A 26,202-nucleotide genomic window follows, 5' to 3' on the forward strand; every position below is an offset into this window, starting at 1 on the left:
AAGGGATTGTGGGTAACATGCAAAAAAAACCGCACCATCCAGCAAACCAACAGTGAGAAACAGCACCACCCCCCGAAACAAACGGAACACCCACATCATCCTGGACTCACCTCCTGAATGACCAGACGCTTGGAACAGCACACCGCCTCCAATCAAGACCAGAACCCCTGAAAGACGGAACCAACTCTGCAAGACGACACAAGAATGCCAGAAGCAACCAACCACCAGGAAACCCCGGATCTGCAGGCTTCGCAAAGCAAAAAAAGGCACTTTTCAGAGCTACCCCCCTTGGGGTTTGGGACAGCCAAGGAGGAGCACACCTGCAAGACCAACCAACTCGGACAAGCTCCAGAAACATCAGGACGCTACTCAATAAAGATTGTACTATATGCTCTCTAAAAAATAGATGCTGACAAAACCAACTAACCCTCACTGTATAAAACTCTTGCAGCCTCGGATAACCCCGGACTCCCAACACACGGCGGACTAACCCCCAGGAAAGGGCTACTGGACATACTGGGGTAACCTTACGGTGACAACAAACAGTATTGTTCATTCCAGTAACCCTGGTAAGTAAGCAGCCGCCCATGTTCCGACTATAGGACAGCACTGTGGGGCCGGTGACTCAGGGCATCAGAGTCTTAAATGTTGCCCAGTCTTCTATGAGGACTAGCCTCAAAGCACAACAGAACACTTTGCACCACACACGTGGTTACTCCAGTAACCAGAGGCCAAATCAAACTTCCAATTGGATTACTTCAAATTGCCACCTTCACAGGTTTACATCCGTTGACTTACTTAGAAGTCAATCCGTGGATGCAACGGGACCTAGACACCAGACCTCAAACCGGCTTGTAATAAGCCTCGATCAGGGTCAAAGTGGACAAAGACAACCCCTTATCCTTTGATAACGGCCATTTTGCAACAAGGCCGCCATTTTGGATCCCATAGACGCACCAGTTCGGACACAAACTTTAACGAGGGCAACCCCTTGTTCACCATAAAACAAAAACCCAATAAAATAAAAACCGAAACCAGGGCAAGCTAAAAGATAAAAACTTTTTTTATCACCTAATCACCAAAAAATTGGACACTGGACTAAACCCTGGAATTGATCAACCAGGGGGCCCCCACAAGGGAGAACGTATGGTGATAAACAGCTGAAACGTTCGCTGATCTTGTGGTACACCACTGATGAATTAGTCCTGAAATTGTACAAAAAGAAAATAGCCTAGCTTCCTGGTAGTGTGGAAATACAACAGGCATCCCCACACTAACAGCGTTAAAAACACTCAAACCACAGGAAACAAAATAGAAAGCAAAACCAGACAGGGCCAGATCGAATTCCAAAGATAGTTAGAACAAAGAAACAACAATGGAGCCAAACGATGTAGCTATATGGGTTACAACACGGATCCGGAACTGAAACCAGAACACCACCAACAGAAGTCGGAATCAGTCTCAACACCTATGAGCACAATGGAAACAAAATACAGAACTGGGACCTGCACCCAACCAAACCACACATAATTTGTGGAGACTCAAATCTGAAGAGGTTACCAACAATCCGGAACAGTGAAATCCGGATTGACAGCTACCCTGGCGGAAATCTGACCAGCAAATATTATATTGATTATTTTTCATTATTTTTTTTTATATATTCTATTTTATAGTTTACCACCTACCCACCATCTTTATGCCCTCCCCTCCTATTTACCTTTACCTTAAAGGTCACAGGACGCTAGCCCTAACCATAAGTCCTTCCCCTGGCCACGCCACGGGAAAATTAATTTTCATAAGCCTAACAATTTTGGCTAAAACTAACAGTCTCCGGCTATCTGACCACCTGATTCCTTTGTCTCAGGCCTTTCCCGGTCATTTATCCTTACCCTAAGGTCACAGGACGCTAGCCCTAACCATAAGTCCTTCCCCGTACCACGCCACGGGAAAACTAATTTTCATAAGCCTAACAATTTTGGCTAAAACTAACAGCCTCCGGCTATCTGACCACCTGATTCTTTTGTCTCAGGCCTTTCCCGGTCATTTATCCTTACCCTAAGGTCACAGGACGCTAGCCCTAACCATAAGTCCTTCCCCTGGCCACGCCACGGGAAAATTAATTTTCATAAGCCTAACAGTTTGGGCTAAAACGAACGGTCTCCGGCTATCTGACCACCTGATTCCTTTGTCTCAGGCCTTTCCCGGTCATTTATCTTTACCCTAAGGTCACAGGACGCTAGCCCTAACCATAAGTCCTTCCCCTGGCCACGCCACGGGAAAATTAATTTTCATAAGCCTAACAATTTTGGCTAAAACTAACGGTCTCCGGCTATCTGACCACCTGATTCCTTTGTCTCAGGCCTTTCCCGGTCATTTATCTTTACCCTAAGGTCACAGGACGCTAGCCCTAACCCTAAGTCCTCCCCATCCTCTCTCTCTCTCTCTCTCTCTCTCTCTCTCTTTCTTTCTCTCTCTCTCTCTCTCTCTCTCTCTCTCCCTCGCCCCCCCCCCCCCCCCCCACATACACAAACCAAAGGCCTCGAGCCTACTGCATACAGTACACACTCAAACACTTGCACCACTCACCTCAAGGGAAATTCAATTTCCTATCGCACCCGCAGCACACCACAATCCAAAAACATAACCCTCTCTCTCTCTCTCTCTCACCCCCCCCCCCTTCCACATACACAAACCAAAGGCCTCGAGCCTACTGCATACAGTACACACCCAAACACTTGCACCACTCACCTCAAGGGAAATTCAATTTCCTATCGCACCCGCAGCACACCACAATCCAAAAACATAACCCTCTCTCTCTCTCTCTCTGTCTCTCTTCCCCCCCCCCCCCCACACACATACACAAACCAAAGGCCTCGAGCCTACTGCATACAGTACACACCCAAACACTTGCACCACTCACCTCAAGGGAAATTCAATTTCCTATCGCACCCGCAGCACACCACAATCCAAAAACATAACCCTCTCTCTCTCTCTCTCTGTCTCTTCTCCCCCCCCCCCCCCCCCCCCCCCCCACACACATACACAAACCAAAGGCCTCGAGCCTACTGCATACAGTACACACCCAAACACTTGCACCACTCACCTCAAGGGAAATTCAATTTCCTATCGCACCCGCAGCACACCACAATCCAAAAACATAACCCTCTCTCTCTCTCTCTCTGTCTCTCTTCCCCCCCCCCCCCCCCCCCCCACACACATACACAAACCAAAGGCCTCGAGCCTACTGCATACAGTACACACTCAAACACTTGCACCACTCACCTCAAGGGAAATTCAATTTCCTATCGCACCCGCAGCACACCACAATCCAAAAACATAACCCTCTCTCTCTCACCCCCCCCCCCTTCCACATACACAAACCAAAGGCCTCGAGCCTACTGCATACAGTACACACCCAAACACTTGCACCACTCACCTCAAGGGAAATTCAATTTCCTATCGCACCCGCAGCACACCACAATCCAAAAACATAACCCAACCTCTCTTTCTCTCCCCCCCCCCCCCCCCCCCCCCCCCCCATCCTAGCAGCACATAACACACACCATAAGGACCCTGAGTCTATCGCACCCACATTGCTACACAACTCAAATTGCACGGAGTTTCCCAGGGTCTCCTGAGTTACTCCAAGACCATGGCACTACACGCAGCAGCTCCCAGCGAGATCACGAGTTGAGCGTGCACCCCCTTGGTTTCTACACCAAACTCCATGGTAACCAGCTGGTTGCGTAGGAGGGAGACCACTGAGTAAAAACTCTTGAGCCTAACCTTTGCCTGATCCTCGGTCGAACTGGGCCTGCTCAGGTATTTTGGCTTAAACCAGAATACTGCAAATGCACACTTATGAAATGCATCCAACGATACCTACACACAAACTCAAAAACTCTCTCTCCATCTCCCCTCACTCTCTCTCCATCTGCCCTCTCTTCTCCAGCTCCTCTCCATCTCCCCCCTCTCTCCATCTCCCCAAAAAGAGACTGGGACACAAGAAAAAGATACAACCAACAAGTGAACTTGACTAGGAACAGAAGATCTCGAACCCCAAAAGCAAAGGAATACTAGTCCTCAGGAATGATCAACAGTCACACCCACCATAAAGAGGGAAGGACCAGCAGACACCCAACAAAAGGAAAACTCAGAAACTAATAGGAAATACAGGGAAACAATAACACCCAAACAAACGGAACAGACCGGACAAACTCAAACGGACCAATCAGCAACATGACCACACCCACCCGAACAACCGCAAGGGATTGTGGGTAACATGCAAAAAAACGGCACCGTCCAACAAACCAACAGTGAGAAACAGCACCACCCCCCGAAAAAAACGGAACACCGCAAGGGATTGTGGGTAACATGCAAAAAAACCGCACCATCCAGCAAACCAACAGTGAGAAACAGCACCACCCCCCGAAACAAACGGAACACCCACATCATCCTGGACTCACCTCCTGAATGACCAGACGCTTGGAACAGCACACCGCCTCCAATCAAGACCAGAACCCCTGAAAGACGGAACCAACTCTGCAAGACGACACAAGAATGCCAGAAGCAACCAACCACCAGGAAACCCCGGATCTGCAGGCTTCGCAAAGCAAAAAAAGGCACTTTTCAGAGCTACCCCCCTTGGGGTTTGGGACAGCCAAGGAGGAGCACACCTGCAAGACCAACCAACTCGGACAAGCTCCAGAAACATCAGGACGCTACTCAATAAAGATTGTACTATATGCTCTCTAAAAAATAGATGCTGACAAAACCAACTAACCCTCACTGTATAAAACTCTTGCAGCCTCGGATAACCCCGGACTCCCAACACACGGCGGACTAACCCCCAGGAAAGGGCTACTGGACATACTGGGGTAACCTTACGGTGACAACAAACAGTATTGTTCATTCCAGTAACCCTGGTAAGTAAGCAGCCGCCCATGTTCCGACTATAGGACAGCACTGTGGGGCCGGTGACTCAGGGCATCAGAGTCTTAAATGTTGCCCAGTCTTCTATGAGGACTAGCCTCAAAGCACAACAGAACACTTTGCACCACACACGTGGTTACTCCAGTAACCAGAGGCCAAATCAAACTTCCAATTGGATTACTTCAAATTGCCACCTTCACAGGTTTACATCCGTTGACTTACTTAGAAGTCAATCCGTGGATGCAACGGGACCTAGACACCAGACCTCAAACCGGCTTGTAATAAGCCTCGATCAGGGTCAAAGTGGACAAAGACAACCCCTTATCCTTTGATAACGGCCATTTTGCAACAAGGCCGCCATTTTGGATCCCATAGACGCACCAGTTCGGACACAAACTTTAACGAGGGCAACCCCTTGTTCACCATAAAACAAAAACCCAATAAAATAAAAACCGAAACCAGGGCAAGCTAAAAGATAAAAACTTTTTTTATCACCTAATCACCAAAAAATTGGACACTGGACTAAACCCTGGAATTGATCAACCAGGGGGCCCCCACAAGGGAGAACGTATGGTGATAAACAGCTGAAACGTTCGCTGATCTTGTGGTACACCACTGATGAATTAGTCCTGAAATTGTACAAAAAGAAAATAGCCTAGCTTCCTGGTAGTGTGGAAATACAACAGGCATCCCCACACTAACAGCGTTAAAAACACTCAAACCACAGGAAACAAAATAGAAAGCAAAACCAGACAGGGCCAGATCGAATTCCAAAGATAGTTAGAACAAAGAAACAACAATGGAGCCAAACGATGTAGCTATATGGGTTACAACACGGATCCGGAACTGAAACCAGAACACCACCAACAGAAGTCGGAATCAGTCTCAACACCTATGAGCACAATGGAAACAAAATACAGAACTGGGACCTGCACCCAACCAAACCACACATAATTTGTGGAGACTCAAATCTGAAGAGGTTACCAACAATCCGGAACAGTGAAATCCGGATTGACAGCTACCCTGGCGGAAATCTGACCAGCAAATATTATATTGATTATTTTTCATTATTTTTTTTTATATATTCTATTTTATAGTTTACCACCTACCCACCATCTTTATGCCCTCCCCTCCTATTTACCTTTACCTTAAAGGTCACAGGACGCTAGCCCTAACCATAAGTCCTTCCCCTGGCCACGCCACGGGAAAATTAATTTTCATAAGCCTAACAATTTTGGCTAAAACTAACAGTCTCCGGCTATCTGACCACCTGATTCCTTTGTCTCAGGCCTTTCCCGGTCATTTATCCTTACCCTAAGGTCACAGGACGCTAGCCCTAACCATAAGTCCTTCCCCGTACCACGCCACGGGAAAACTAATTTTCATAAGCCTAACAATTTTGGCTAAAACTAACAGCCTCCGGCTATCTGACCACCTGATTCTTTTGTCTCAGGCCTTTCCCGGTCATTTATCCTTACCCTAAGGTCACAGGACGCTAGCCCTAACCATAAGTCCTTCCCCTGGCCACGCCACGGGAAAATTAATTTTCATAAGCCTAACAGTTTGGGCTAAAACGAACGGTCTCCGGCTATCTGACCACCTGATTCCTTTGTCTCAGGCCTTTCCCGGTCATTTATCTTTACCCTAAGGTCACAGGACGCTAGCCCTAACCATAAGTCCTTCCCCTGGCCACGCCACGGGAAAATTAATTTTCATAAGCCTAACAATTTTGGCTAAAACTAACGGTCTCCGGCTATCTGACCACCTGATTCCTTTGTCTCAGGCCTTTCCCGGTCATTTATCTTTACCCTAAGGTCACAGGACGCTAGCCCTAACCCTAAGTCCTCCCCATCCTCTCTCTCTCTCTCTCTCTCTCTCTCTCTCTTTCTTTCTCTCTCTCTCTCTCTCTCTCTCTCTCTCCCTCGCCCCCCCCCCCCCCCCCACATACACAAACCAAAGGCCTCGAGCCTACTGCATACAGTACACACTCAAACACTTGCACCACTCACCTCAAGGGAAATTCAATTTCCTATCGCACCCGCAGCACACCACAATCCAAAAACATAACCCTCTCTCTCTCTCTCTCTCACCCCCCCCCCCCTTCCACATACACAAACCAAAGGCCTCGAGCCTACTGCATACAGTACACACCCAAACACTTGCACCACTCACCTCAAGGGAAATTCAATTTCCTATCGCACCCGCAGCACACCACAATCCAAAAACATAACCCTCTCTCTCTCTCTCTCTGTCTCTCTTCCCCCCCCCCCCCACACACATACACAAACCAAAGGCCTCGAGCCTACTGCATACAGTACACACTCAAACACTTGCACCACTCACCTCAAGGGAAATTCAATTTCCTATCGCACCCGCAGCACACCACAATCCAAAAACATAACCCTCTCTCTCTCACCCCCCCCCCCCTTCCACATACACAAACCAAAGGCCTCGAGCCTACTGCATACAGTACACACCCAAACACTTGCACCACTCACCTCAAGGGAAATTCAATTTCCTATCGCACCCGCAGCACACCACAATCCAAAAACATAACCCATCCTCTCTCTCTCTCTCTCTCTACTCCCCCCCCCCCATCCTAGCAGCACATAACACACACCATAAGGACCCTGAGTCTATCGCACCCACATTGCTACACAACTCAAATTGCACGGAGTTTCCCAGGGTCTCCTGAGTTACTCCAAGACCATGGCACTACACGCAGCAGCTCCCAGCGAGATCACGAGTTGAGCGTGCACCCCCTTGGTTTCTACACCAAACTCCATGGTAACCAGCTGGTTGCGTAGGAGGGAGACCACTGAGTAAAAACTCTTGAGCCTACCCTAACCCTAACCCTAAAGGACTCTGGACTAATGCCTAACCCTAAAACCCCTAACCCTAACCCTGGACGATTTGGAACCCTAATGGCTCTTTTGCTCTCTTTTCTCTCTCTCACATACACCGATTGGCTATGGGACACACCCCGGGACCTGATCAATCTCGGCGGGGCCTTCCTTGGGTGAGGGTGTCTAGTGATAATGGCCGAAACGCCCTGTGATCCCAAGGTCCACTACTGACGATGTGTACCCCCAAAATCACAGTTCCTATTTCACTCACCTCTATTACAGGTCCACATAATATCACTTTTAGATTTCACACATTCACTCTATCTCCTCTCCTCCTTTTCACTTCCCTCCTGTCTTGGAGGGAGTGGAGGTGGCAGAGTGTACAGCCTGGTAAGGCGGGGGAGTGGGATACAGTCCGGTCCGACACCCTCTCCCTGACTCTGTCTCCTCCGGTTCCTGTTTCACATGTGGATTGATGTGCATGTATGACTGTGTACATGGGCATTAATGCATATGTTCTTTCACCTTATTGGAGATGTCATGGTACTGGTCATTATAAGGCGACGAGCGCTGCGGATGACGTGCGACGGCCAGTGCCTTACCTTTGGCTCCCCATTTCAACTGGCTTGTCGTTGGATGAGTCAGGGGGGGTCATCGTGATAGAGTCTCTCACCTACCCTCACCAGACCCAATTTCTAACCCTAACCATTAGAAACCCTATGTAAGAGGGACAGGAGGATAAAGGGGACAGAGAGGTGTGGGTGTATGTATACAGATGTGTGACTTCCAGTGCTTATGCCTGTACATGGTTTTGTGTGGGGGGGGTGAGTGGGGGGGCGGTGCGGGTCTGGGTTTTGGTGGGGGTTGGATGGAGTGTGCATTGACCCCACCTCCGTCATGGATGGTGAGGTCCAAACATTTTCATGTCATACCTTATCAATAGCTTGGTCCATCAAAGGATTACCATTGCTTTTTAAATTCTAAAATTAAAGATCATAAAGGTTCACTACTCATCACAGGCAATATAGGCTAGTGGTTTATATGGTCAAGATAGTATCAAAGAATCAGCCCGTAAGCTTAAATTGCAGTCTCAATGTTTTTGTTATTCAACAATGACATATTAACATATATGAAATAACATAACTACATTTGATGGGAACAGATTTTATTACTCACTAACACTGTGGCTACATTTTATTTGCAGCAGAGTGGATAAATCAATGTCTACTAATTTTGAACCTTCATAAAATTAAAATAAATGTAGTAATGGAACAGAATAAGTAATTTACAGTTATATCTTTTTCATTCTGTACAGAAGAAAATATTACAACACATTTCAATTAGCAATGACAAATCAAAACTGAGCTTCACTAACCGTGATCAGCTGCTGTTGTCATCTTGTTCAATGGTCATACAACACTAGTAATTACAATAACACCATTTCACATTTAGCAACAAATAAACATGTTGGTAAACAAAACTCATATTACTAAAGTATATGTCATAAAACTGACAGGAAAAATATCTAAGAAATTGGCAAACATTAATGCTCACAGAATCAAGATGAAATTCACATATTTCTTTTGTTTTTGACAGCTACGGGCGGGACAGTGCAGTATATATTACTCATTGGACACTCTTTATTAATGATCTACTTTTTTAACTTCACAATCTGAAGAACAGAGAAAGTTCAACAATATTTTTTTTACATAAATATTTCCTTGGGCCACCACCCCGCCTTTTTTAACATAAACCACAATTCTAAAACAGAATAAGGTTAAAAATCAAACCTTTATATACTATAGATAGTCCGATGCTGCAACATTTAAAAAAAAAATCCATGTATTTAAGCCCTGAACCTGGTAGTAACAAGTACATCCGTATTATGAATGTCATTATGGTACCACAGATATTTCTGTGTGGACACAGAGTTATCCACTTACAAAGCAGCTGGATGGAAACTGAAAAATAATCAGATGATATGTAAACTGTTTATATCAGTGTGATTCTGTTGGCTTGTGCTGTTCTTCCCTGTTAAAAATGGTGGTGATAACAAGGCAGTTTTATAAAATCACTAAGATCTTAAAGTCTTAAAACATCATATCATTGTGCTCACATGCTGCAAAGCAGACCTGATCTGTTCTGAGTGTCTGGACAGGCTGAACTACAGTCATTGGGGTCTGTATCTGTAACAGAGTAACTGAGTAAGAGAGTCACAGCTAAACAGGTCTAAACAAGGATGAGGTCTGAACAATTATGGCAGTGTAATAACATTATGCCTTTGATGGTCAGAATTGGCAATCAGAATCAGAATCTGAATAAGAGGAACCGGATTCAGACAAGTGGATCAGATCAGGTCTAAGTTAAAAAAAAAATTCCTGAAATGGAGCTTTATTTCCATTGTAACAAATTTTGAGGTGTCCATGGTAACTGGTGCCTCAGATTACTGAGACACTTTGACCCGGAAAGTGACACGACCAAGATATTTGTCCCGCTCATCACTATTACGCAGGTCAGAACCCTCAACTTTGCACTCCACCATCTGCTCCACATTGTAGTCTTCTTTAGTCAACAGTAACTTCACAGCTACCAGAGGTTGGACGTACTCAGGCTGAAAACACACACATAGGTACAGTTAACACACAGGGAAACAGTCAATTTTAAGTACAAGGTTTTGAAGCACTGTTATCAGACTGGGCCAGAGAAGCAGCAACATGTGTCACAATCAGTGATGGTCTGTTTATGCCTTCGGCAGACGCTTTTATCCAAAGCGACTTACAGGTAGGCAGGTAGGGTAAGGGGGTCTTGCCTAAGGACCCCTACTGGAGGTAATACCTTTCATGCAGGAGATTTGAACCCAGATCTCCCACACAAAAGACAGCAATCACACCACTACACTATCCAGACACTGTGAGCTGGTCACACAACAAAACAAGACATCTCATCATACTCTGCTGTTTGTATTAACTTATTAAAATTTCATACTCACCAATCTGTGGCTGTTATCAACTATTTCTATCACTGAGCCATTATTTCAGTGAGCCAGATCTGCATAACTAAAATGTTAAAAGCATACTTTATGGAAGATTTGATTTTTTGGCACCACAACGCGTTGACAATGACTTCAAATTTCCTGAAGTGGCCTTTTGTTTTTTGTATTGCCACTACAATAATAATAGTTTGTATTTTGTAGAGCCATTCAAGGGATCAAATGACGCTTTACAGTCGGTGTACGTCTTAGCAAAAAGACGTGGTTGTACCACGCTGCTTTTTAAAAAAATGTTTTTTTATCAGATTGCCAGATCTCGCTCCTGTCTTTACGTTCAGCTTGCCTAGTAGCACATTGTTGCAGTGTAGTTGTGGACCTAAAAAAGAATTGAGTACTACCAAACCTGGCAACCACTTCTAGCTGGTTAAAGAGCTACTTATCAAAAAAACTGCTACTTATGTATGTATGAATCATTTAGATTTTACATCTTGAATGTGTTACCAAACCACTTTTCATAGTAATATATATCACATTGACTGCTTAAGCCAACAGAAATATAGACGTATACATATGTCTATCTGGTTATATGTGCATCTGATGTCATGGAAGAAATTGGGCTGATTAACATAGGGATGAAAGAGAAGTGGTATTATTGTGAATATAACAGAAAAATAAAACACATATGTCTGACTTTACAGAAGCTGTATTGTATACTGAATATATCAATTATCTAGTGCAGCCAAATTATAAATTACACTTCATCTATATGATTGACGTTTTAAAAAAAGGGATAGATAATTAATACAAAGAAAAATTAAATAAATTTACTTCAGATACTTTTAGAGCTGCACCATGTAAGATCATAAAAAATCAACACCATACTCGTAGTTTGCAAAGAAGAGTTATTTATAGAGTCGCAAAAAGACAGATTATACCTATATATTTCGTGGGTATAATATATTTATGATGTATGTGTGTACTTATAGTCTGTCTCCCCTTGTCCTGTGCCAGTGTGTCATGTCCGTTTGTCCTGCACACCAGCCTTATTCCCATTGTCAAGTCATAGTCATACTTTTGTCCGTCCTGAACTGCATTAAAGAGTCTTTTTGTTGGCCTTTGCCATTTAGCTTCTTTGTGTTCTCTTACAATAGTATTGTTTGTAATTTCCTGGTTAAAGAGTGATTCTTAGTTGGTCCTGTGCCGTTTTGTACTTCACAGCTCTTCGAGTAATATCAGAGCTTTTTCTATTAGTGATTTATTTTCTTATTTCCTCGATAAAAGAGATTTTGGTTTGGCTTTTTTGCCTTTTTGACTTTGCAGCTTTTCGAGTTAAATCAGAGCATTTAGTTCGGCTTTTTGTTTTCTTACTTCCTCGATAAGAGAGGTTTTCGTTTGCTTCCCGTCTTTTTGTATTTCCCGGCTCTATTAGTGTAGTCAGAGCTTGTTCCCGTTCTTCCCTCTTTTTTTGTTCTCAGGGATTTCCCTGTTTTTTTTGTTTGTTTTGTTTGGAAATAAATATTGTCATCTGAACCTTTACTCTGCGTCTGAGTTCCCTCCGTGACAATATAAACCCTAAATCTGCCCATGACCTGCTTATTTAACCCACCTACACAGTGAAGCCCAGGGCAAGCCAGACCCCCCCACCCCCCAGGGCACAAGACAGCGCCCAGACAACAGGGCCCAGGCCCAGCACCACCACCCATGCTAGAATGGCCTGGCCACCAAGCCCAGAACCAGTGGCCATCACCCCAGGACCCCAGGATCCCTAAGTGACCCCACCCACGCCACAAGACAGCTCCACCTGCAAGCCCCCAAAACTGCCAACCAGACCAGACACCCAGTCACCCCCAACAATGATCAACCCAGCCCCTACAACCTGAGAGACCACCAGACGCCCGAAGTCACACAGCCCAACCGCACACCCCCCCCCAACCGCCCAGAGAGGGGCGACAGCAACCTACCACCCCTACTATGTGATAAAGCTAATCAGCAGGGACCAGACAAAATTAAATTAATCCAATTGATGTTTTGAGGAGGCAGAAATTGTTTCCATGCTAATATGATCTAAAAGAACATTTCTAAACTGGTTAATACTCAGATTGTTCTTCGCTTTCCACCAGCTTTGGTTAAATAGGAGTGAGAGGAGGATAGGATACCATACACAAGCACACACTTCCAGGTAGTTATTAGTTAAAGGAACACTGTCTGAACATAAACAACATTATCTGATTACTTCTTCGTTATATATGTTTTGTTTTTGGCCCATTTTTAGCATTTGTGTGAATTATACTTTTGATTTGTTTTTAAAGGTGAAGCACACGTTGTTGCTGATTTTTTTAGGAAGGAATCAAAAGGAAAACTTTTCAACCCAGAGACGGATGGGTTCAGATAGACCATATAAACAAACTAAACAGTATTTACTCACATGAGCTTTCTTCCCATAGTATGGAAAAAACATTTTATCCAGACGACCTTCAGATGGGAAGTATTGCATCTGTAATGGGGTGTCTCTCTACCAGAAAGCAAGACAGAAATACACTTATTTTAATAATATCATGAAAAACTTTTTGAACAATCTAATTAAACAATTCACAGGTGAAAATAGTAAATGATCCACAGTTATATAGCACTTTTTAACCTTATCTTGATTTTATAATGTCTGTTGTTCACACATTCCTAAAAGCACTTCTAAAATATTTGCACTTTACAATCACAAACTAATGACACGTTCAGGAGTAGTATGAGCTTAAGTGCTTCTCCCAAGAACACTTTGACACATGGAGGGGCTGGAGATTGAACCACTAATGTTCTCATTTGAAGGTGACCACTCCTCCACCTGACCCATCTGTGTTGGTTATTAACAATCAGGGAAAAGTGAGTAGGTGTTGTCCATTACCTTGGCAGTACAGTTGATGTAGGGATCTCCTTTGGGTTTCAGGCCAATGACCTGCATACAGATTACTTACAATTAGTGACAAAACCATTGGACACAGCTGTTCTGGATACAGATGCAGTACTTGTCAGAAGTATGGAAACATGTAACAGCTTTTCTTCAAATTGAAAATTCATTCATTACATGCTTAAAACTGAACACCTTTTGCTTTGATGACAGCTCAGCACACTCTTTCACAACATCTCAATCAGTTTCATGAGATAATCACCGACAACAATTTTCTTTCAACAGGTGTGCCTTGTCAAAGGCTAAATATTTAAATCCAGGGTTGTTAATGTGTTTGAATCTATCAGTTTGTCAGAGGGTTAGGGTCACCTTCCCGTGCTTATGTTATCCTCTGTCTACTTTCCAGAAAAGCTCTACCATTTTAGTCTCCTCTTCACTGCAGGAAAGCTATTCTGACCCATCAATGCTCTCCACCGTAACTGGAAACCGTCCGACACCACAACGCCACATGGAAGTCAGTTTCAAGTCTTATTTCAGCAATTTACCGGTTTGTACCTTTATCGTCTTGGAAATATCAGCCATTACAATTCAACAAACTGTTGCAAACAAATATCCTCTCTCACAGAAAGACCCAAGCATGCCTCCATGTGAAACTTCCACATTATGTATATATTGTAAAATAAACCACTTACCTATTTTACTTACCTGCGTATCTCAATTATCTGCAGATACTGCCTATAACCAAAACCTTAATACAGTTGTGTTGAGGTGGAGTTGCTATGTAGTAGACATTCCATTTCAATAACTGCAGTAAATCCATATTATGTTAAAAATGGCACAGCCAAATAAAGAGAAACATGTCCATAATTACTTTAAGAAATGAAGGTCTAACAATCTGGATAACAGCAAGAACTTTAATTGGTTCTTCAAATGCTGCTATGAAACTTGTTCTCATGAAAAACACTTTAGTAAAGGAGGACAAAGGGGTAGATTTAGTATCAGGTTTGTTCTCCCTTTTCTTTCATCCTCCCTTTTTCCACCAAGCGTGACTGTCTTTCTAATAGCTGAGAAAAAGATCACTGCTGTGAAAGGCAATTTACAGGACTGGCTACCTTAAGCAGTAACAGACAACACGTAGACCATGAATCTAGGACAGTCAACCAGGGGACTTGCTAGACATAAGGTTTGCTGGGACACAGAACCCCATTACTCAGATCACATTTTTCATTGTGAAGACCTGGGGCCTCACGTATGAAGACTTGCATGGAACTGAGCGCACGTGTTGGAGTACCCCATTGTCACTAACTTTAACCACAGACTAGTAATGATGCTGTGAAGAGGGGATAGAAATTGGGGGCTTACATGCTCAATACACATCACAGGGAATAATATTAGGACAATTACACAAATAAAGTAACTCACCAAGAACCCACACATCGCGCACAGTGCCAGCTTGTAGTCTGTTCCCAACGCAAATTGCGCTTTAATGTTGGCCTCTTCAACTGCATTGTGGGAATTTGATATTTGCATACACACCCTTTGTACACAAGACTCCTGCTCTGTTTATCAAAGCAAAATTTTTCATCGACTTCCCATGCTAAAACCAAAATTACCGCTAATGCCAAACAACTGAAACCCCAACTGCTACAAGTAAGATAAAAAGCTAGGATTGAGACATTTATCTGACTCTTCACTCTGAGAGAGGGAAGGTTTGATCCAAAACTTCAACTCGTAGTCTATTTTTTACAGTAAAAGAGTTATACAGTAAAGTCTACCTTGATCAAAATAACACAGTTATTTTTCAGCTCAGAACAACAGTTTTCTGAGCTGAAGAGTGCGCACCTAGCTCAGGCAGAGTCAACATTAAAATATCCATCACCATCGGCTCTGAGCCAGTTCTCTGCTGCTTACTTCATTAGGCGTGCCACATTATGTCACTATCAATGCTATTATAAACGGCATCTTCTTTTCTCTCACAGCTGCTGGTGTTTCGCAGTGCACAGCATGCCATTTTTCTAATACCTAGTTAGCTCGTCTGCTCTGCTGCTGTGTATCAGCTACATCATACAGGTTTTCCACACACGATGTGCAAGTCTGTACAGAGCTAAACAAGACACCGCAGTTAAGCTTGTATTTGAATGACGTGCATTGTTTTACGCTATCCCTGCCTGCCAACTACTTCAAACTCCCCTATGAGTTTACACTGGGGCCCAAGTAAAAGGTTATGGTGATGCATGTGTAGTCAACATATACCATGAAATGAATACTTCCATTTAGATACTCTGACAATGTGGAATGACAAAGAGTCCGAGCTCTGCTGAGCCATGTATTCCTTTTGTCATGTCATGTTTTCAGTTTTGTTTTTGCCATGTCTTGTTTTCAGGTTTATTTCTTGTCATGTTTTTTCCCTTGCCACATTAGGTTCACTCAAGTCACCTGTCTTTGTTTCACAGCTGCACCCCATCACCAATCACCTCCTCACAGTATTTTAGTTTCCAGGTTCCCTCAGTTCTTTGTCAGATCCTTGCCACCTTACCACCGGTCAATACTGTTCATGTTGTCAGGTCGGTCTGTACCCGTTCTTACTGATAGTCATTGTTTCATAGTTTATGCCAAGTTTTGTTTTGTTATTTATTCATAGTCATACTTTCCTGTGTTTGGTTTTCCGGCTCAGCTGCGCCTTTTTTTGTTCCTGTTGTCTGTGTTTTGAAATAAATCCAGTTCCTTTGCAAAATCTGCATCCGGGTCCTCCCTCTGCACCATTTGTGACACCTTTAACTCTCCGCAGTGATGATTTCATGAGATTCTTTATAAATAAAATTGTTTCTATCAGAGAGAAGATTAATGGAATCCTTCCCACTATTATCACTGATGTATCATCAAGTCGAGCAGCTTTAGAAGGATCTTTAGAACCTGATTTGTATTTAGACGGCTTCTGCCCAGTTGATCTTTCTGAGCTAACAACAGCAATAGTCTCTTCTAAACCATCAACTTGTATGTTAGACCCAATCCCAACCAGACTGTTCAAGGAGGTTTTCCCCTTAATCAATACTTCCATATTGGATCTGATCAATCTGTCTTTGTTGATAGGATATGTACCTCAGACTTTTAAGGTTGTTGTAATTAAACCTTTACTTAAAAAACCTACTCTTGATTCAGAAGTGTTGGCTAATTATTGACCTATATCCAGTCTCCCTTTTTTGTCTAAAGTTCAACTTTGTGATCATTTACATAGAAGTAATCTGTTTGAAGACTTTCAGTCAGGATTCAGAGTGCATCATAGCACAGAAACAGCACTGGTGAAAGTTACCAATGATCTCCTCTTAGCCTCTGATAGCGGACTTGTTTCTGTGCTTGTCCTGTTGGATCTCAGAGCTGCATTTGATACGATCGATCACAGCATTCTGTTACAGAGACTTGAACATGTTATTGGGATTAAAGGAACTGCATTAGGCTGGTTTAAGTCATATTTATCTGATAGATTCCAGTTTGTTCTTGGAAATGAAGAATCTTCCTCACACACCAGAGTAAGTCATGGAGTTCCTCAGGGTTCTGTGCTCGGACCGATTCTTTTTACTTTATACATGCTTCCATTAGGTAACATTATCAGACAGCATGGCATAAATCTCCGCTTCTATGTTGATGATACTCAGCTGTATTTATCTATGAAACCAGATGAAACCAACAGGTTGGTCAGACTACAAGCCTGTCTTAAAGACATAAAGACCTGGATGACTCAGAACTTTCTGCTTCTGAACTCAGACAAACTGAAGTTGTTCTCTTTGGACCTGAGCGCTTCAGGGAGAAATTGTCTAGTTATATAGTTACTCTAGATGGTATTTCTTTGGCTTCTAGTCCTACAGTGAGGAACCTCGGAGTTATTTCTGACCAGGATCTGTCCTCTGACTCACATATAAAACAGGTTTCTGCCTTCTTTCACCTTCGTAATATTGTTAAAATCAGGACCACCCTGTCTCAGGGTGATGCAGAGAAACTGCTCCATGCATCTGTTCCTTCAGGACTGAACTACTGTAATTCCTTATTATTGTTCTGTCCCACAGATTCTCTGAAAAGCCTCCAGCTGATCCAAAACCCTGCAGCCAGAGTTCTGATGAGATCTAACAGCAGAGATCATGTTTCTCCAGTTTTAGCTTCTCTTCATTGGCTCCCTGTTAGATTCAGAATAGAATTTAAGATTCTTCTCCTCACATATAAAGCTCTTAATGACCGAGCTCCATCACATCTTAAAGATATCATTATTGTCATCATAGATATTTTCCAAACAGAGCACTTTGCTCCCAAACTGCAGGTTTACTTCTTGTTCCCAGAGTTTCTAAAAGTAAAATGGGAGGTAGAGCCTTCAGTTATCAGGCCCCTCTCTGTGGAATAAGCTGCCAGTAAATGTTCGGGAAGCAGACACCCTCTCTACCTTTAAGATTAGGCTTAAAAACTTTCCTTTTCGAATAAAGCTTATAGTTAGGTGTGGCTCAGGTGATCCTGAAACATCCCATAGTTAAGCTGTTAATGGTGTCCCCCCCCCCCCCCCTCTTTTCTCTCTTTTCTGTCTTCTCAAACCCCAGCTGGTCGAGGCGGATGGCCACCCTTCCTGGTTCTGGTTCTGCCAGAGGTTTCTTCCTGGTTCTGGTTCTGCCAGAGGTTTCTTCCTGTTAAAGGGAGTCGTTCCTTTCCACAGTCCCTCAGGCTCAGGACGGGAGATTGGACTGAAGACAAGTTTCGGTGCAATCTGTTGGTTTCCTTAGATAGGATATTGTTTTTGAATTGGCTCTATGTGAATGAATTGGATTATTTTTAAGTTAATTAAATGGATTTCATTGGATTATGATTACAATGAATTGAATTGCAATTGGCTTGAATTGAACTATAGACCATCACTGTGTTTATGTCTTTAATATTGTTCTAAAAGTAAAAAAAAAAAAAGGTCATTATAATGAAAACCTTGAAAGAAGGTTTGTGTAAACTTTAGTAACCGTGGAAACGGAGAAACGTATACAACTTAGTAGGTTAACAGTGTTCCTTTTTTAATCTGGTCCTACGTACTCCAGTAAAACCATAGATTTGTTACTGACAAATATGTCAGTAATGTAAGCAGATTGAATAAAGAGTTTTACTAACCCGGTTCATCTTGATAATGATGCAGGGTTTCCCCTCTGCATATCCGAAGCTGGTGTCCGGCAGACCTGAGCACTGACGCAGGGCACTGCGTTTAAACTGACAAACTTTCTTTATGGGCTCATTGTCCTGCTCAGTGTATTCATCCACAAGACACAAGTCGTTACTGTCCTGAATGCTATCATTATATTCTGAAAAGATACAAAAAACATAGGAATCAGCAATGTTTTGTTGAGCTCTCAGTGGCAAGGCTTCTTTGTTCCTACTTGAGGACTTCATGTTTTAGATTAAAGGGAACCAATCAACATGAGTCATCTTGGCAATACACACTTGTCACTCACATACTTAAGTATATGCATTTTACCAAAAAGGGTTTCACTAACATCTCCGTTTCATGTGTCTTGGAATATTTTGTACTTACGCTGCAGGAGGTCGTGCAGCTGTTGGATGTACTGGTTGTAGTTTACTGGAACGGTGCGGTTGTAGGAAATTTCAATAGCATGAGGACGAATCACCAAACCTTAAAAGAAACCAAATCAGTAATCAATTACTGGGAATATAAAATACTGGGGACAAAAAATGTAATTGTAGTCCTGGCAATGATCATGATACAGACAAAGGTTTAAATAACCTGGACTGGCCACTCGGTCCTGATATTTTGGGATGTTTTCATCAAGTGTCTGTAACATCACCCACATGGTGAGAGCAAACATCCCCGCCAGAAAACCGTAAAAGATGAGGTAGAAGAGGAGGACGAGACCTGGAGAGAACATTCAAACATAACTTCATCTATATATCTCTCCTTGCAGAAATTAAACATCTTAATATTTGTTTCAGGAAGTGAAAGCTGCCCTAAACACAGCACATCACCTTATCTGTTTATAAAAACTGACGAATGCTTTTCATGAAAGTTTTATTAAAGTCTTACTTTTAGGTTTTCAGAAGGATTACAGTGTTTACGTTTTTTTCTTCTGGTCTAAATTCATTATGTTTCCAGTAAGTGAAACATTGGTGGAAACATTTTTTTTGGAACAATATCCCAATATTTATGTTGGTTGCAGAGAGGTTTAAATAAACTATGATTCTTGAGCTATATACACCCACACATCACAAAAAGTAGAGATGGTGTGGAAAATTCACATTTTAAAATAACAGCAATTGCTATATTTGCATTGACTTTTATTTAACTTTAGACAGTATGAACTCAAAATATATATATATATTTTGTTGTCTAATACCCTTAATTTATTTTCTTTAATATACATATTTCTTTTCATTTCAGGCTGCAACACAATCCAAAAAAGAAACACAGTAAATCATTTGTAAAAGATGTGGCCTTGAAGGCAGCATATGTTGCTGTAAAATCTCAGGGAGCTTTTCTGCATTAATGCTGCCGTCACAGAAGTGGAAATGAGCTTTGCCCCCTGATCCAACCCCATACCATCACAGAGCCTGGCTGCAGGGACTGGCTGCTGACAGCAGGCTGGATGCTGCTTTTGCTCTTTGCTCCATTTCTTCCAACAAAGATGTGGAATACTGATGGGTCTGACCACAGCACACGTTTCCACCGTGTGACGGTCCATCCCAGACGCCTCCGAGCCCAGAGAAGTGGACGCCGCCTCTGGACGAGGTTAACATCAGGCTTCTTTTCTGCACAGTAAACCTTGAAGTGGATTCGGTAAGTTGACACTTTTAAGCACTTTAATTCTCATTTTGTGTTATGAGTGATATTGTACTGTTTTTCAACTTTTTTCAGATGACACATTTTAATCAGTCGGGGGAGCTGCCTACCAATGGAATTGCAGCGTTCAAGGTTAAATTTAGATTCTGATTTGTATGGGTTAATCTTTATGCTCCAAAAAGGGAGTTTCTTAATATATTTTTGTAAAGCTAGCAAGGGAATATGTGCTATTTGTCAAGATTTATGCTTTGATTCATGTCTTGTCTAGTCATTGCCTGTTCTATTTTGAAATATTAACTTCCCTCTCGTTTCAGGCATCTTGCCCTTCCTCCTGTGTCTAGTGTCTGATTGTCTTCCCTGATTCCCAAAGTGTTTCCACCTGTTCCCCTTGGCTCCTCTTGTGCTGAAATAGTCTGCGTCTCCCTTGTCTCGTGCCAGTGTGTTGCCTCCTATTATGAGCCTCACTCTAGCGTCTTGTCCACAGAAATCCACAGCCACAGATTCCTTGAGCCTGCAGTAGCGATCCTCCTGCAGAGCATATCCTTTGTTTGATAACTTATTCTTTAACTCTAGTTTATCACAGTAAGTTTCATAGTCGGTTTTGTTCCTCCGTTTTCGGAGTGATTTTGATTTGTAATCTTTTCATAGACACCTCCATTTGAGGAGCATTGCATTCGGTTTTGATAAATGTTTCATAGTGCCTCCACAAGTGGAGTTATTTTGTGTTTTGTTTTAGAACTCTTTGCGCTGTCGTTAAAGGTATATATATATATATATATATATATATAGTTAATGGTTTAAGTTTCATAGTGCCTCTGTTTTTAAGAGTGAGCTTCTTTTGTTTAAGGATCGTTAGGAGAGCGTGAAAGTTTATTTGTGATCTTTAATAGCCCTTTCTGTTTTGTTGGATCATTTTCATAGCTGCACTCTCCTCCACCATAGTTACTGAGGAGAGTGCGTTAGGAGTTTCACAGCCTCTTTGTTTTGCTCTGTCTGGAGATCTTGTGCATATTAATAAATACCTTTGCATTGAACTTGACCCTGCATCTGTGTCCTGTGTACTCAAGGTCCATGACACTATTCAAACTAATAATGAGTGTATGCATAAGTGTCTGTTTTCTTAAACACTTTCTTATCGATTACAGGACAATTCACTTAATACATCTACATTCATTTTAATTGCATCATTAACTTTCATCCCAAGTTGCATGAAGCACAGGAAATATGTTTTTGACTTCATATCACTATGGTGACCCAATCAAAGCAACAGTTAGTTGTCACAACATCACTGGAGCATCCAATGAAAACCTGATCATGATTAAGAGTAAGAATACATTTTTTTTTTAAAAACTCTCCTAAAAATCTTCTTTTGATCTGGACCAGATTTCTGAAATATCATAAATGTACCTGAAACATTTTTTCTGCTGAATTGGCTATGAAAACATTCCCCCATTGTCATATCTGTAACTTGCAAATAATACACCCTATTAAAAGAAAAGCAATTCCTATTCCAAACAGCTGTAGCAGGGCCTACTGTGGTTTTTTTTTTTTTTTTTTTTTTTTTTTTTTTTTTTTTTTTAAAAAATCAGGAAACTCTATTTTTCTAATTCCTGACAGACCTGCCTGGGTATCTATATTTGTATACAAACAATCCATGTCCATGGTAAACAAAAATAAATCTGGTGAAATATGTAAATGCTTAACAATCTCAATAAAATCATATGTGTCTTTATTAGATTAGATTAGATTTTTCAGCTGATTAATACATAGCAAAAGGAGGCAGGAAATAGGGGAGTGAGGCAGTGGTTCAAGGAGCAGTGGCAGGTGGAACACACAGCTGAGCCCATCAGTAATCCCTCTGTGTCCTTATCTGCAGTAGTGTGCTGAGGCCCCAGAGGAAGGAAAAAAGCCAGCAAGGGCTAACACCAGGACACCCTTGGCCGCAGTTCAATGATCGACTTTGTGGTTTTATCATTGGACTTGCGGTCGTATGTCCTGGACACTCGGGTGAAGAGAGGGGCGGAGCTGTCAACTGATCACCACCTGGTGGTGAGTTGGCTCCGCTGGTGGGGGAGGGTGCCCATCAGACCTGGCAGGCCCAAACGTATTTTGAGGATCTGCTGGGAACGTTTGTCGGAAGCGGCTCACAGTCAACACTGTGTATGGTGGGGACGGGGCTTTGCTGACCTCAACTAGGGACGTTGTGAGTCGGTGGGGGGAATACTTCGAGGAACTCCTCAATCCTATCAACACGTGCTCGGAGGAGGCAGAGTCGGAGAGCTCGGAGACGGGGCCTCCCATTTCTGGAGGTGAGGTTGCCGAGGTGGTCAAAAAGCTCCTCGGCGGCAAGGCCCCGGGGGTGGATGAGGTCCGTCCTGAGTTTCTCAAGGCTCTGGACGTTGTAGGGTTGTCCTGGCTGAGACGCCTCTGCAGCATCGCGTGGACATCGGGGACAGTGCCTCTGGACTGGCAGATCGGGGTGGTGGTCCCCCTCTTTAAAAAGGGGGACCGGAGGATGTGTTCCAACTATAGGGGTATCACACTCCTCAGCCTCTCTGATAAGGTCTATTCAGGGTATTGGAGAGGAGGATCCGTCGGATAGTCGAGCCTCGGATTCAGGAGGTGCAGTGTGGCTTTCGTCCTGGCCGTGGAACAGTGGACCAGCTCTATACCCTCGGCAGGATCCTGGAGGGTTTATGGGAGTTTGCCCAACCAGTCTACATGTGTTTTGTGGACTTGGAGAAAGCGTTCGACCGTGTCCCTCGTGGAGTCCTGTGTGGGGTGCTCGGGGAATATGGAGTGCCGGACCCCTTGATAGGGGCCTTTTGGTCTCTGTATGACCGGTGTCAGAGTTTGGTCCGCATTGCCGGCAGTAAGTCAAGTCGGATACGTTTCCGGTGAAGGTTGGACTCCGTCAGGGCTGCCCTTTGTCACGATTCTGTTCATAATTTTTATGGACAGAATTTCTAGGTGGAGCCAGGGCATTGAGGGGGTCCGATTTGGCGACCTCAGAATCGGGTCTCTGCTTTTTGCGGATGATGTGGTTCTGTTAGCGTCGTCAGGCCGTGACCTTCAGCTCTCACTGGAGCGATTCGCAGCTGAGTGTGAAGCAGCTGGGATGAGAATCAGCACCTCCAAATCCGAGACTATGGTTCTCAGCCGGAAGACGGTGGAATGCTCTCTCCGGGTCGGGAATGAGATCCTTCCCCAAGTGGAGGAGTTCAAGTATCTCGGGGTCTTGTTCTCAGTGAGGGACGAATGGAGCGGGAGATTGACGGCGGATCGGTGCAGCGTCTGCAGTGTTGCGGGCTCTGCACCGACCCGTCGCTGTGAAGAAGGAGCTGAGCCAAAAGGCGAAGCTCTCTATTTACTGGTCAATCTACGTTCCCATCCTCACCTATGGTCACGACTTGTGGGGAGAGACCGAAAGAACGAGATCGCAAATACAAGCAGCCGAAATGGGTTTCCTCCGCAGGGTGTCTGGGCCTCCCTTAGAGATAGGGTGAGAAGCTCAGTCATCCGGGAGGGGCTCGGAGTAGAACCGCTGCTCCTCCGCATTGAGAGGAGTCAGATGAGATGGCATCTGGTTAGGATGCCCCCTGGACGCCTCCCTGGTGAGGTGTTCTGGGCCCGTCCCACGGGGAGGAGACCCGGGGAAGACCCAGGACACGTTGGAGAGATTATGTCTCTCGGCTGGCCTGGGCCAGTGGATAAGTTATACTGAGTAGATAAAGATTATTTGATACTTATGTACTTAAAATTAGATTTTACATTATCTATTTCTTTTTAAGCTTTTATGAAAAGTTTATAATAAACCTCCTCTGCGCATAAAATCATATTGTAGTACCATAAATACTACAGCATAAGACATTAGTACCTTAGTACCTTAAATACTCCAAAACGATGCAGTAGGACCATAATTAGACCAGAATGATACCATAGTAAAACCGCCTGTGCGTCAACACCAGTAAAACAAAGGAGATGATGATTGACTTCGGGAAAAAGGCACAACCTCACTCACTGGTGAGACATTGAAAGGGTGGACATTTTTAAGTACCTGGGTGTTCACCTCAACAATAAACTGGACTGGTCCAACAACACAGATGCTGTATAGAAGAAGTGCCAAAGTCACCTCCACCTTCTGAGGTCCTTTGGAGTGTACACACATCTGCTCAGGACTTTCTATGATTCCGGGACAAAAAAGAGACTGAACAACCAGGTCAGGAAGGCCAGCTCTGTCCTGGGCTGCCCGCTGGACACGGTGTGTGAGGGAGGATGTTAGCCAGGCTGACATCCATTAAGGACAATACTGTTACACCCTAAGTGCAGGGAAAAGGACCACAGATCTTTTTATTCACACCACCATAAGAACGTACAACTCAACAGTCGAATTGCGCTCTGGTCATCTAATTTTGGATTTTTTTCAATTTTAACTTCTCAGTCTTTGCTTTTTTTTGTATTTTTATACTTTCGCGTTTTTATTCTCATAAAGTGTTCTTGTGTTTACTTTGAATTGTCTTCTTTTTTTCTGTTTATACTTTCTTTCCTGTGAGCTGCCTGAACAACTGGATTTCCCCACCGTGGGATCAATAAAATTGCTCTAATCTAATTTAATCTAATTGTACCATGAATACTCCTGAATGATACAGTAGTACCATAAATACTCCACAGTTTGCCTGTGGACAGTGTCGAACCGAACCGGCCCAGATCCGGACGGATTAGATTGAAACCATCCCAGTGCGTCTGCGGACTGTCGCCCTGACTTACCCCAGCTGCTGGCGGTTCGGCCCAGGAACTCTCCGGTCCTCGGGTTGTAGATTAAATCCTTCCATGAACCCTTTTTCTCCTCCTCTTTATTCTCCTTCTTTTCCTCCTTTTTCTGCTCTTTCGGCTTCTCGGTTTTATCACCCTTCTCCTCCGCCTTCACCTCCTCCTTCTCAGCACCCTTCTCCTCCCGTTGCTCCTGTTTCTCATGCTCGTGTTTCGGTTCCTGGTTTGTTTCGTGCGTCGGTTCCTGGTTCTGGACCTGTGAGTTGGCTGACATGTTCATTCAGCATGTGGTGCCGGACTGATCCGTGCCGGGCTAATTAACACCGAGCGTCAGCTGCAGGGTTACACCTATACCTCAATTTTGTAAGCGAAATTCGGTCTTCAGCGGCGCACTTATACATACATGTGCGTGCGTATTCACATACATGAACACGTCCACATACGCGGACTGCTGCAGGATGGGACGCATGCGCAGCACAGACCCCGGTGCATGAGGGGCTGGGGGCTTCCGTGATGATGGTGACCTGCACTGCTGATTAAACACCCAGCGATGAGTCAGTGAGAGAAGCTCAGATATTAAAGGATAAATTATTATTAGTCAGATATTACAAAAACATCATTTAGTATTCATTTCCCCTGATCCCAGTATCATCAGATACATTATGTCTGTGCAGCAAGATGTGAAACAAAGAGGGACAACAAGATATATAATACATTGTTTATCTCTTCTGTCTTTCCTGCAGCTTGTTTAAGGAAAAATAAAACCACACCACCTCGTTTTATTCATATGATCTTAGTTGTACAGCAGGTCAAAGATTGTTCTTTGTAAATATGACTAAACTGAAACAACTTAGAACTGGATGAAAATAAAGAATCTTCTCTGGTTCAGGTGTGGACTTGCTTCCTGTTAGGTGACAGGAGGAGTCAGCTGGTGGGTGCACAGGGTGAAAATTAG

General features: G+C 43.5%; 1 protein-coding gene across 1 annotated transcript; it reads right to left on the reverse strand.

Annotated features, from left to right (window-relative positions):
• Positions 1–8,936: 8,936 nt before the first annotated feature.
• Positions 8,937–25,867, reverse strand: atp1b3b (ATPase Na+/K+ transporting subunit beta 3b). The gene is made up of 7 exons (XM_072391800.1): positions 25,245–25,867; positions 19,428–19,556; positions 19,218–19,316; positions 18,800–18,987; positions 13,664–13,714; positions 13,193–13,279; positions 8,937–10,389 (listed from the first exon to the last, which is right to left on the reverse strand). Exons 1-7 carry the CDS (start codon positions 25,525–25,527, stop codon positions 10,222–10,224), a joined length of 1,005 nt encoding a protein of 334 aa, XP_072247901.1. The 5' UTR covers positions 25,528–25,867; the 3' UTR covers positions 8,937–10,221.
• Between the last annotated feature and the right edge of the window lie 335 nt (positions 25,868–26,202).

Source organism: Leuresthes tenuis, unplaced genomic scaffold (genome assembly GCF_036924035.1).
Source record: "Leuresthes tenuis unplaced genomic scaffold, fLeuTen1.0.hap1 SCAF_9, whole genome shotgun sequence".
NCBI classification, from domain to species: Eukaryota; Metazoa; Chordata; class Actinopteri; order Atheriniformes; family Atherinopsidae; genus Leuresthes; species Leuresthes tenuis.

Bases quoted from the DNA above. Each gene is read 5' to 3' on its own strand.
- atp1b3b (XM_072391800.1), bottom strand. From the start codon at position 25,527: ATGAACATGTCAGCCAACTCACAGGTCCAGAACCAGGAACCGACGCAC. The intron at 19,317-19,427 runs GTTATTTAAACC...GTTTCTTTTAAG, and splicing joins GGACCGAGTGGCCAGTCCAG to GTTTGGTGATTCGTCCTCAT. The intron at 10,390-13,192 runs GTGAGTAAATAC...GTGTGTTTTCAG, and splicing joins ACTATGGGAAGAAAGCTCAT to CCTGAGTACGTCCAACCTCT.